The sequence below is a fragment of the Neoarius graeffei genome, chromosome 16, assembly GCF_027579695.1.
Source record: "Neoarius graeffei isolate fNeoGra1 chromosome 16, fNeoGra1.pri, whole genome shotgun sequence".
Lineage (NCBI taxonomy): Eukaryota > Metazoa > Chordata > Actinopteri > Siluriformes > Ariidae > Neoarius > Neoarius graeffei.
This window is the reverse complement of record NC_083584.1, coordinates 64,244,670-64,257,353: the sequence shown is the minus strand read 5'-3', so window position 1 is coordinate 64,257,353 and position 12,684 is coordinate 64,244,670. Positions and strand designations below refer to the sequence as shown.

Genomic DNA, 12,684 nt, shown 5'->3' with positions numbered 1-12,684 from the left:
AGTTAACCTAACCTGCATGTCTTTGGACTGTGGGGGAAACCGGAGCACCCGGAGGAAACCCACGCGGACACGGGGAGAACATGCAAACTCCGCACAGAAAGGCCCTCGCCGGCCACGGGGCTCGAACCCGGACCTTCTTGCTGTGAGGCGACAGCGCTAACTAACCACTACACCACCGTGCCGCCGGTATTCATCTCATTATCTCTAGCCGCTTTATCCTGTTCTACAGGGAAGTTTTCAATATAAAAGTCAATATTTATAAGCACTTTCAGGACCATAATCTGATAAACACTGTAATAAAAGTTATGGAAATATTATCACGATTGAAATCTTAGCATTTATACATAATGTAATGAGTTGTATATGAAGTGTGTGTGTGTAAAAGGATACACATTAGTGTCTTTCCGTCGTGTCTCCAGCCATCTTTTGTTGCCCTCGATCAGTCCCTGCAGTCTCCCACTGTCCAACTCTGACGATTTAGACTGCATGATGGAGGAGACACTACACACACACACACGTATCATTTACACCATATCAAGAGAACACCAATAATCTATCACCATGCTTGTGCATGTATTTTTCACCTTGGTGGAATGTATCCAGAATATGCTGTGTGAGCTCTTGTGGAAAAGGAGGTGCTGGTGTCCATGGAAACCCCTGCAATCGACAGAGACTGACATTGCGTTCGATCCTTATTAAGATTAAACATACGTACTGTATCTATGCATGTATCTTCACATGCTATATATTTTCTGTCATACTGGGGAGGACTGTTCTCCAGTTGGAGTTGAGCAGCAGATCAGAGCCATGCAGTGTCGGGACCCCGTTAACGCTGCCGAGCGTGAACCCGTTCTGATTGGCTGCGGAGGACGAGGTGGTGTTTGGAGACCACGCCCAGGACGGAACAGCAGGACGTGAAAAAGTGTGCGGGAAGGATGTGGATGTTGTTTGTGTCAGAGATCCCAGCGCTCCTAACACCGTGTTCAGCTGGCTGGAGATCTGCTGTAGGGAGTCGGCTAACTGCTGCACTTTCACTGGAAATGAGAGAAACAGTCAACAAATCGCTTGGACAGCCATTATAATCAGGTTTGGTTGAGGGGAAAAAAAAACAACATTAATTCCAGACTCTGTATAGAGAGCGTGCACGTGACGTCACGAGATATTCATTATCCGCCATTTTGGACGGCAAGGTCGCGCACAGAACTTAGACGAACCCGTTCTAATTATCAAGTGTGTGGGAGTAGATCTTTCGAGAATGCTTATATCTTGTTCAGCATTTGGTGTAATCTTCTAATTCAATACTCCTAGTACATCTGTTAAGTTGATTTTCGGATTGAATGATAACTGCATACTTAGAAACTAGACAGTCTGTAACGTTTAAAATGGCTATGCCTAGCCCTACTACCCTGGCCTAGTCTATGACAATGTTTTATCTTTTTGGCTCATGTATGCCTTTGAAAGGCCAATCCATAGTAGGGATGGTGAAAACTAAAAAAAAATCTTGACCGACCACCGAGCCTCATTAGCCGGTTAAAGTCGGTTAACCTACGAGTTTAAACAGGGATGCAAACGGCGGATGCGCCTTTTTCACGGCTGAATCACTGCGCAGACCCGATTTTTTCTTTGGGGGAGGGGCGTTGGAGTGTCTGAATAATTTCATCAAAGTAAATTCTGTATTAAAATTACTAAAAATAAGCAAATGCCTTACAGTCCATGAAAAATAGGAAGTATGAGAAGAAAACAGTAAATTAGAAAGCTGTGCACGTTTTCGCGGAAGCTACGCAAACGTGCGCGGCTTTCTGATTTCCTGTTTTTCAGACAAAAACATACATATTTACAACCCTGTCATTATCTGGAACTGAGTTTAAATTTCAAACATTCTTACGATAAAACGTCCTGCATAGTCTCTTTATGATAAACGTCTTAATGCCACTTACCCGTGAGGTTATCAAGTAGACATTCTTCTTCGGAACCTTCCAGAGGTATAGTTGGGATATCCATCCCGCAACAAAATATTTATAAGCTTCCAGGCTCTTGTAAGCTTTGAGGGCTTTGCCAGTGTAACACGATTCACGATTAACGAGAAAATTGTAAATGTCGTGGTAGGCCAGATCGGGCAAATCGCCGGCACCGCAGCTCCGAATTTCCCTGAGCAAGGATTGCGGCAAGGTTAAAGACCAAGCTGTTTTCAGATGCTTTCTGTTAAATAATTAATATTTTTACATTTTTTATAATCTTTACTTTCTCTGCATGTTTTAAATTTACTTTAACTTTATTCTATTTTATTCTGCTAGTTTTTTTTTTCTCTTTTTCTCCTTTTTCTTTTTGGCATTTTAATATTTTATTTCTACTATTGTTTAATTCTTATTATTTTCTTTTAATGAATTATTTTAGAATAAAGATAAAATTATTTTATGTAATTTTATTTCTCTATTGTTTACTGTTTTTGTTTTTACTTCTGTAAAGCACATTGAACTGCCATTGTGTATGAAATGTGCTATATAAATAAACTTGCCTTGCCTTGCAAGTTGTACGGATCTGCAATCCCCAACCTGGAACACTTTTCCACGTAACGCTGCCTCACGCCACCTTCAAGATGCTGAACAAACTTAGACAAGTAATCACGCGATGTAGATGGGGTATTTTCCGAATTTTCTTGGGGATTACTGCCTGGATCCATTACGCTCACGCAAGGTAAACTATCCTGATGCCGTCCAATATGCCGGAGTGGGCGGAGTACACACGTGACTGCACATCCTCTATACTCACCTGTTCCTTCTTGACCATGCACACTGCTCATGTCTGAATCTGTAACATCAAACGTGACTTTCCGCTCTGCCTCCATCCTCTCTGCGTCACCACAGGACAGCTGAAACACACAGGGCAACGCAGTGTATTACGGTCTTTATAACGTTCATTTCGTCACACTGTTTGTTAAAATTTGAAGTTACAAAAATTCCACATGATGTGGATTAGTATTTTCCCCACACTGATGATCATTTTTACTGCCATCTCTGTTCTGTTATTTATCTTCGTTTAAAAAACGAACTAGAACTTCACCTAATACAATTTCAAGCAGCAGAATCCTTCCCGAAACAGCACCATAATTTTCAGTGACAATCGGAAAAGAAAGTGCAGACAGACAACCAGCGTCGTTACAGAATGGCGTTTTTTTTTTTACCTCCTCAACTAGAGAGTTCTCCAGCTGGCTCAGTCTCTCCTCTTTCTTCCTCAATAGAGAGTGACCCATCTGCACCGTCTCCTTCAGCTCCGCCAAACAACTTGCCTCCTTGGGGGGGATAAATAAATAGAACCACATCTAATAACTGTCAATGGAAGCCATATTTCAAATCAGAAAATCTTTGGCCTTTGAAGGGTCGGTGCACAAATTTGCGCAAACCTTTCTAACCAATAAAGACAACAGAATAAAACTGTTGGATTACTTTCAAAACATTTCTTTGCTGATTTTTATTAATAGTACACGATACATTATGAACAAAACCGATAATCACTTTGTTCTGCCACCCCAAGCAAGAGTTCTACAACACACCATTTTTATACACAAACGGAGGGAAGGGTCAAAGCATAACGGCCGAAAGCAGGACTTTCTCAGGTCTCCTGTGTAAATGGTAATAATTAAACCAACCAGAAAATAAAATTCCCTACATGTCGATGTGTTTGGATGTAAAATCCACTTGAGGAATCCCAGAGGAAAATGCCTGGGAAACTTTCAAAGTTGCATTTTAATAACAAATTTGATTAACACTGGTACAAAATGGGTATCGACATTGATTCTACAGCAAGGATTATCTCATCTCATCTCATTATCTGTAGCCGCTTTGTCCTGTTCTACAGGGTCGCAGGCAAGCTGGAGCCTATCCCAGCTGACTACGGGCGAAAGGCGGGGTACACCCTGGACAAGTCGCCAGGTCATCACAGGGCTGACACATAGACACAGACAACCATTCACACCCACATTCACACCTACGGTCAATTTAGAGTCACCAGTTAACCTCTTTGGACTGTGGGGGAAACCGGAGCACCCAGAGGAAACCCACGCGGACACGGGGAGAACATGCAAACTCCACACAGAAAGGCCCTCGCCGGCCCCGGGGCTCGAACCCGGACCTTCTTGCTGTGAGGCGACAGCGCTAACCACTACACCACCGTGCCGCCAGCAAGGATTATCTATAAATGTATTTATTTATTTTTAATCCTGACAATCATTTCACAAACTGCCGAAAATCAATCACGGTCTTGTTTGTTTTTAAGGCCGGTCCATTGTTTACACCCAATATGATGTCATCATTCGCTGATCAATTATTATTTATTTATCAGTTATGATCAATTATTACTCCATTTTCCATCCTGATCTTTTGCTTTTCTCCCTGACACATCAGTCCAGGGTGTGTGTGTGTAATGCGGAGTTAATATACACTTGTGTTCAAAATAATAGCAGTCCAACATGACTAACCAGATCAATGGTGGAAATTATATTACTACATGGCAAATAATTTACCAGTAGGTGTAGTAAAGTCGTAGAAAACCAACAGACCCAACATTCATGATATGCATGCTCCTGAGTCTGTGTAATCGAATAATTAAGTGAAAGGGACGTGTTCAAAATAATAGCAGTGTGGAGTTTAATTAGTGAGGTCATTCATTCTGTGAAAAAACAGATGTCAGTCAGGTGGCCCTAATTTAAGGATGAAGCCAGCACATGTTGTACATCCATTTCTCTCTGAAAACCTGAGAAACATGGGTCGTTCCAGACATTGTTCAGAACAACAGCGTGCTTTGATTAAAACGTTGATTGGAGAGGTAAAACGTATACTGTAAAGAAGTGCAGAAAATGATGGGCTGCTCAGCTAAAATGATCTCCAGTGCTTTAAAATGGACAGCAAAGCCAGAGAGATGTGGAAGAAAACAGAAGACTACCATTCGAATGGATCGAAGAATAGCCAGAATGGCAAAGACTCAGCCAATGATCAGCTCCAGGGTGATCAAAGACGGTCTGAAGTTACCTGTGAGTACTGTGACAATTAGAAGGTGCCTGTGTGAAGCTAATCTATCGGCAAGAAGCTCCCGCAAAGTTCCACTGTTAAAAAAAAGACGTGCTGAAGAGGATACAATTTGCCAAAGAACACATCGACTGGCCTAAAGAGAAATGGAAAAACATTTGGACTGATGAAAGTAAAATTGTTCTTTTTGGGTCCAAGAGCCGCAGACAGTTTTTCAGACGACCCCCAAACACTGAATTCAAGCCACAGTATACTCTGAAGACAGTGAAGCATGGTGGTGCAAGCATCATGATATGGGGATGTTTCTCTTACTGTGGTGTTGGGCCCATTTATCGCATACCAGGGATCATGGATCAGTTTGCATATATCTAAATACTTGAAGAGGTCATGTTGCCTTATGCTGAAGAGGAAATGCCTTTGAAATGGGTGTTTCAACAAGACAATGACCCCAAACACACCAGTAAGCGAGCAGCATCAGGGTTCCAGACCAACAAAATGAAAGTCATGGAGTGGCCAGCCCAATCCCCGGACCTTAATCCGATAAAAAACTTGTGGGGTGACATCAAAAATGCTGTTTCTGAGGCAAAACCAAGAAATGCAGAGGAATTGTGGAATGTTGTCAAATCATCCTGGGCTGGAATACCTGTTCACAGGTGCCAGAAGTTCTCAGAAACCGTGGTTATACAACTAAATATTAGTTTAGTGATTCACAGGAATACTAAATCCTTAAGATTTTTTCAGTTTATACAGTAAATATTTGGAGTTTGTAATGAAAAATGCAGACACTGCTATTTTTTTGAACAGCCCAATGTTCATTTTTCTTCATTTTCTGTAAAGTCATTAAAATATTGATACATTTTTCTTCATGTTTTGATGTCGAATATAATGTGCAGTGTTCCCAATGCATGGAAATAAAAACTATTATAAGGATTTTGAGCTTTACTCACGTTTTTAAACACACTGCTATTATTTTGAACACGACTGTACAAGCTGGTAAAGGTTGGTTTAACTGAGACAAGAAAAATGTTTTGATGAAGGGAGAGCAGGGAGACTTGGAACGGGGGAAACTTGGGATAGTTTGTATTTCCATAAAATTTATTTCAACCAATCAGGTTTTTTCTTGTGGTTTACAAAGATAAAGTTGCTTAAATATTTTGCTAAAAACGTGGGCGTGTCCCTGCATGAGGATTAAGCTCATTTCCTTCCTTCTTGGGAATGGAACTGTTTCGTAGAGTCAGGTTTTGGGTAAACGGACATTTTCCTATCGCTGTACCAGCATTGTGTGTTCATACAGTTCATATGGTACAAGGTTTGATAATAAATAAAAATTAAACATGTAGGCCTAGGTATTTTATCTTTGTCCCTACTATGTTCCAAGTTTCCCAACATAATGTCTCATATCTCCTCTCAATGTCTCATGTCGCCACGCAAAAAATAGTGACAGAAAAAGTGAAGCCTGAAGGCCAGTATATGCGACAAGCTGCGACAACTAATGTTGTGGTAAGAGAGTATAGTAAATATTCTTTAATGTAACATGAATGTGATGCTACCTGCAAAGAATTTCACACAATCTACAAAAGCTGAAAACTGGTCCCAAGTCTCCCTGCTCTCCTCTACTCTGATATGAAGGATGAGGCTGATGCGGAACTGAAGTGCATCTTTGCTGGACAAACTGCACCTCCGATACCTCCTTCCGGTGGACGACTCTTGTCCTTACCAGACTGGCGTGACCTGGAAGAGTCTTACCTTTCCTACAAAAACCTATACTTTTGACACTGTGGCTAACATCAGGAAATGGTACATGGGGCATATAAAACTTGGAATAAAAGTTATGTTTTAGCATAAAGTATGAGGTGTGTGCTACCTTACAAAATTCCATATTTTTAAGAGAAATCATCATAAAAAGGTGTTGGATTTAGCCGAAATTAGTAATATCAGCTAAATCCAATCTGCAGTTCAAAATGTCAGAAATTTAGGTTACTTAATATGCAAATTAAGTCGTTTTTGTCTTTAAATTTGAAATCTCCAACCTTCAATATTTTGGTATAAAATTCCATAGTTTTAAGAGAACTAATAAGAAAAATGAGTTGGATTTACCTGAAATTATAGAATTCAAAATGGCCATCATATTATGCTAATTAGGTGACTTAATATGCAAATTGAATAGTTTCTGTCATTGAATTTGAGATCCACAGCCATCAGTGTTGTATTGTACAAAATTCCATGGTTTGGAGAGAGAGATATACTGCAACCCCGCTATAAGGAACTCCTTGAGGGACGTCCAATATTTTGTTATACCGAAAGTTCATAATATTGAAATGGACCCACTTGTCACACCACTCACTCACCCTTATGTAAAACAAGACCGTAGCAACTTTATGGGAGTGGGCAATGAGGAACTGGAAACAGGCACTGCAGCTCCAGGTACGTATGCTTTGACTTTATTGACACTTTTCAGTGACTTTTGTATGTAGACATGACATAGACGATGGGGTTTCACAGCTCGCTCTCTGTCTCGTTCCTGGCCATCCGAAAGACAGACATTATTATTCTATCCACATTCACTGGATATGAGCAATCACGCACTCTGGTTACTTTACTACTACTACAACCCCTGGCAAAAAGTATGGAATCACCAGTCTTGGATGAGCACTCATTCACACGTTTTATTCTGTAGAACAAACTCAGATCACAAACATGATACAATAATAAAGTCATTCCAAAGTGCACCTTCTTGGCCTTCAGAAACACTAAAAGAAATGAAGAAAAAGCATTGTGGAAGTCAGTAAATGTTACTTTTATTGACCAAGCACAGGGAAAAAATATGGAATCACTCAATTCTGAGGAAAAAAATATAGAATCATGAAAAACAGACAAACAAAAGAACATTCAAAACATCACTAGTACTTAGTTGCACCACCTCTGGCTTTTATAACGGCTTGCAGTCTCTTCGGCATGGACTTGATGAGTGACAAACAGTATTCTTCATCAATCTGGTGCCAACTCTCTTTGATTGCAGTTGCCAGATCAGCTTTGCAGGCCGGAGCCTTGTCGTGGACCATTTTTTTCAATTTCCACCACAGGTTTTCTATTGGGTTGAGATCTGGACTATTTGCAGGCCATGACATTGACTGGATGTGTCTTTCACCAAGGAATGCTTTCACCGTTTTTGCTCTATGGCACGATGCATTGTCATCTTGGAAAATTATTTCATCATCCCCAAACATCTTTTCAATTGAAGGGATAAGAAAACTGTCCAAAATGTCAATGTAAACCTGTGCATTTATTGAAGAAGTAACCACAGCCGTCTCCCCAGTGCCTTTGCCTGACATGCAGCCCCATATCATCAAGGATTGTGGAAATTTGGATGTTTTCTTCAGGCAGTCCTCTTCATAAATCTCACTGGAACGGCACCAAACAAAAGTTCCAGCATCATCACCTTGTCCAATGCAGATTCGTGATTCGTCACTGAAGATAACTTTCATCCAGTCATCCACAGTCCATGATTGCTTCTCCTTAGCCCACTGTAGTCTTGTTCTTTTCTGTTTAGGTGTCAATGATGGTTTTCTTTTAGCTTTCCTATATGAAAATCCCATTTCCTTTAGGCGATTTCTCACGGTTCGGTCACATACATTGACTCCAGCTTCCTCCCATTTATGCTTCATTTGTTTTGTTGTACTTTTTCGGTTTTCAAGACATATGGCCTTAAGTTTTTTGTCTTGACGCTTTGATATCTTCCTTGGTCTACCAGTACGCTTGGCTTTAAAAACCTTCCCATGCTGTTTGTACTTGGTCCATATCTTAGATACAGCTGACTGTGAACAGCCCACATCTTTGGCAACCATGCGTGAAGAGTTACCTTCTTTAAGAAGTTTGACAATCCTCTCTTTTGTTTCAAGAGACATCTCTCTTGTTGGAGCCATGATTCTTGCCAATCCACTTGGTCCAGCAGCCCTCCAAGGTGTGATAACTGCGCTGTTTCTAACTGCAGACTAACGAGCAGATCTAATCTGAGGCATGTGTCAATTTAGGGAAAGGAAATTGGGCGAGTCCTTATTTTCTACCTGAAAATTGAGTGATTCCATATTTTTTTCCTCAGAATTGAGTGATTCCATATTTTTTCCCTGTGCTTGGTCTATAAAAGTGACATTTGCTGACTATCACAATGTATTTTCTTCATTTATTTTAGTGTTTCTGAAGGCCAAGAAGGTGCACTTTGGAATGACTATTATTGTATCATGTTTGTGATCTCAGTTTGTTCTACAGAATAAAACGTCTGAATGAGTGCTCATCCAAGACTGGTGATTCCATACTTTTTGCCAGGGGTTGTAGGTTATCAGCTTATACCGTGAGTAGAGAAAAAAAAAAATGGCAGAGCATGTTGCTGAACCAACTGAGGATGAAATAAAAACTCAATTTAAAAACAAAACCCCCCAAAATATAAAAAAGCAACAGATATGAAAGAAAAGTATTTGATGTTTTGTATAAAGTTTTTATTTATCGAATTTGCAAAACATGCAGTGAATGTGGATAGAATAAAACAGTTATTCCACTCAATTTCACTGTACATGGCTTATAGCCAACTCGGTGCTACGCGCCTCGTCAGCTATCAGCTCATGTTTTGACTTGATTTTGTGGAATAACTTAGACAGCCAGTAATTAGACACGTGTATCTCGTCACATGTTACCTGCTGGTTCCACCTGACTGTTCACAGCTGATGCTCAACCACACCCCCACCGCCTGACTCAGGCCGGGGAGCTGTCCAGCCTGGAGCTGACTCCCCTCCCCCCCAGATGGGAGAGATAATCCGCCACAACCATCTGTGCCCCTGGCCTGTGGACCACCTTGAATTTAAAGGGCTGAAGGGGCAGATACCCACGAGTGATCCCTGTGTTGGCGTCCTCCATATGGTGGAGCCAGTGGAGCGTGGCATGGTCGGAACAGAGTGTGAATGAGCGTCCAAGCAGGTAGTAATGGAGATTGAGGACCACCCACTTGATGGCTAGACACACTCCTCCTCTCTGGTGCTGTACTTTGATTCTCGTATGCACCGGGCATTCATCCCCCTCCACCACCTGGGACAAAACGGCCACCAGCCCTCTGTCCGACATGTCAGCCTGTAAAACAAATGGCAGAGAAAAGTCAGGAGAATGCAACAGCAGGCACCCACACAAAACTGCTTTTACCTGAGCAAAAGCCCGTTCACATGGCTCCATCCAGATCTGGTGCTCCCTTTTTAGTGAGGTCAGTCTGGTGACGTCTGAAAAGTTACACACGAACTGCCTGTAGTAGCCAGCCAGCCCTAGGAACTGCCCCTCCCCCCTTTTGGTCTTAGGTGTTGGGCAGGCCACAATTGCTGCAGTGTCATCAAGTTGGGGACGCACCTGCCCATGACCTAAGTGGAAACCCAGATACTGTACTTCCACCTGTCCAATTGCACACTTTTTTGGGTTTGCTGTGAGCCCAGCATGCCTCAGCAACCTCAGGATCATACTGAGCGGAGACATTGGTGGGGCCCCAAACAACCCGAAAGGAAGGGTGACAAATTGGTGCAACCCAAACGGAGTGGAAAAGGTCATTTTTCGATAGCTTTCCTGCCGTGACGTCACAGATGTCAAGGTCATTCACTCAGACCGCTACCTATATGAATCATTTTGATCGTAAAAATTACGATATTAAATTTATTGTTAATGCTTAAAACCATTCCTATGCCATTCTTGAGGTCTCAAGGCATTTATAAACAAAAAGTGAAGCCATGGTTCTGCGTATCTCCTTTAAGCATAGCCTAGAGTTCTTCCCAAACCACTTTTTTCTTGTGCTTGTGGAGCCGATACTGGCGGCTGCGCATCACCACCCCTGGGGGAGTCTCAACGTGGTGTTCTATGAAGTCCATGCGACCAGAGAGGGGTGAGAACACATCGCAGAATTCCTCCTGCAACCTAATCACCTGGGCTCTCTGGGACGGTGAGAGGTGGTCTCCACAGGGGACCAGGGTGAATTGGGCCACACTTTTTAGACTTACCTCCGGTCCCAGCTCCGCCTTCACTGGAATTACCATCACCAGAGCCACAGGAACCTCCTCTCTCCATGGTTTTAGGAGACTGAGGTGGTAAATTTGACGTGTGTCACCTCTATTTGGACGTTTGACCTCACAGTCGACATCCTCAATTTGCTGTGTGACCTCAAAGGGCCCTTGCCACTTGGCAAGTAATTTTGAGCTTGAGGTGGGCAGTAAAACAAGGACTTTATCTTCCGGCGCAAATTCCCTTAGCTGGGCCCCTCTGTTGTACAGGTGAGACTGACATTCTTGGGCCTGTAGCAAATTCTCCTGGGTTAGGTGACTCAGTGCGTGGAATTTTGCTCTCAGGTCAAGAACATATGGAATTTCATTTTTGCTTTGAAATGGCCCTGCCTCCCAATTTTTTCTAATGAGGTCTAAGACACCATGAGGCTTGTGCCCATACAGCAATTCAAACAGGGAAAACCTGATGGAGGCTTGTGGGACCTCACAAACTGCAAACAACAGAGGGTCAAAGCCATCTATCCTAGTTTTTAGCATCCCTGTGAGCGAACTTACAAATGATGTTTTTAAGGGTTTGGTTAAATCAGTTGATCAGCCTGTCCATTTGCGGATGATAAACACCTGTACAAATCGATTGAATCCCCAATAATTCACACAATAAAAGTGGTGCCTTGATCAAGCAGGATTTCTTTCAGAACCCCGACTCAGGAGATAATACGGAAAAGTGCTTCAGCAACATTGCATACTGAGATACTATGAAGAAGCACTGCTTCCAGATTTACGCTTATGGCTGTGCGTCGATATTCGACGATGACAAGGTCCTCCTCTTTGTTGTCTTCTTTGCCTTCCCAAGTCTTGCTGCTGTTGTCACCGTCTCTCATGCGCCTGCTCATGAGAGAGAAGCCTAATCCTGGACTGGCAGATCCTGGGACAATGACGACCGGTGAAGGGACCAGGTGCAGGAGCAGAGGGAAGGAATTGCAGAAGGTGTTGCTGGGCCCATTTCTCCTCCCTCAGCCTGGTCCGTTCTTCCTCAAAGTGGCAGACTCCCTGGGACAGTCTGCTTCCAGTTCACGTGGTCCTTGGCAAGGATCTCAAGGTCGGGAGGAGGGATGTTGCACAACTGCAGGGACCACTTCAAGAAGTCCTTCCAATGCTTCTTGGGTCTTCCACGGGAACAGGTCCCTTCTGCGAGTTCTCCATAGAGGACCATCCAGGGCATTCGGTTGGGGGCCATTCGGATGACATGTCCGGTCCATCGGAAGGCACGATGGAGGATCATGGACTCCACGCTTGTGGAGTTAGCCTTGCTGAGGATCTGCGTGTAGGGGATCCTGTCCTCCCAAGTCACTCCAAGGATGCGTTGGAGGCAACGCATATGGAAGGCTTCAAGGGACTTGATTTACTTCCTGTACAACATCCAGGCTTCACATCCGTAGAGAAGGGTCGAGATCCAGACTGCATGATAGACCGCAACCTTCATGCAGATGCAGAGGTTGCAGTTCGTGAAGATGCACTTACGGAAGTGGTGAAATGCTGAAGAAACATGCCTAATATGGGAGGTGATCTCTTCATTCAATGAGATGTCATCAAAGAGAATGCTACCGAGGTACGCGAAATTGTGTTCTCCAGTATTGCAT

The 12,684-nt window shown here is 42.7% G+C and overlaps 1 protein-coding gene across 5 annotated transcripts in view; it reads right to left on the bottom strand.

Annotated features, from left to right (window-relative positions):
• Positions 1-12,684, bottom strand: part of LOC132900970 (centrosomal protein of 164 kDa-like) — a 79,322-nt gene that overhangs the window by 4,126 nt on the left and 62,512 nt on the right. For 4 of the 5 annotated variants that reach the window (XM_060943375.1, XM_060943377.1, XM_060943376.1 and 1 more), the window contains 5 exons: positions 3,182-3,289; positions 2,770-2,869; positions 762-1,034; positions 585-657; positions 391-501 (listed from right to left, as the gene is read on the bottom strand). In XM_060943375.1, coding sequence (XP_060799358.1) covers positions 391-501; positions 585-657; positions 762-1,034; positions 2,770-2,869; positions 3,182-3,289 — 665 coding nt within the window. Of the gene's footprint in view, positions 1-390; positions 502-584; positions 658-761; positions 1,035-2,769; positions 2,870-3,181; positions 3,290-12,684 lie in introns of those variants that run through there. The other variant, XM_060943379.1, reaches the window with a different exon arrangement.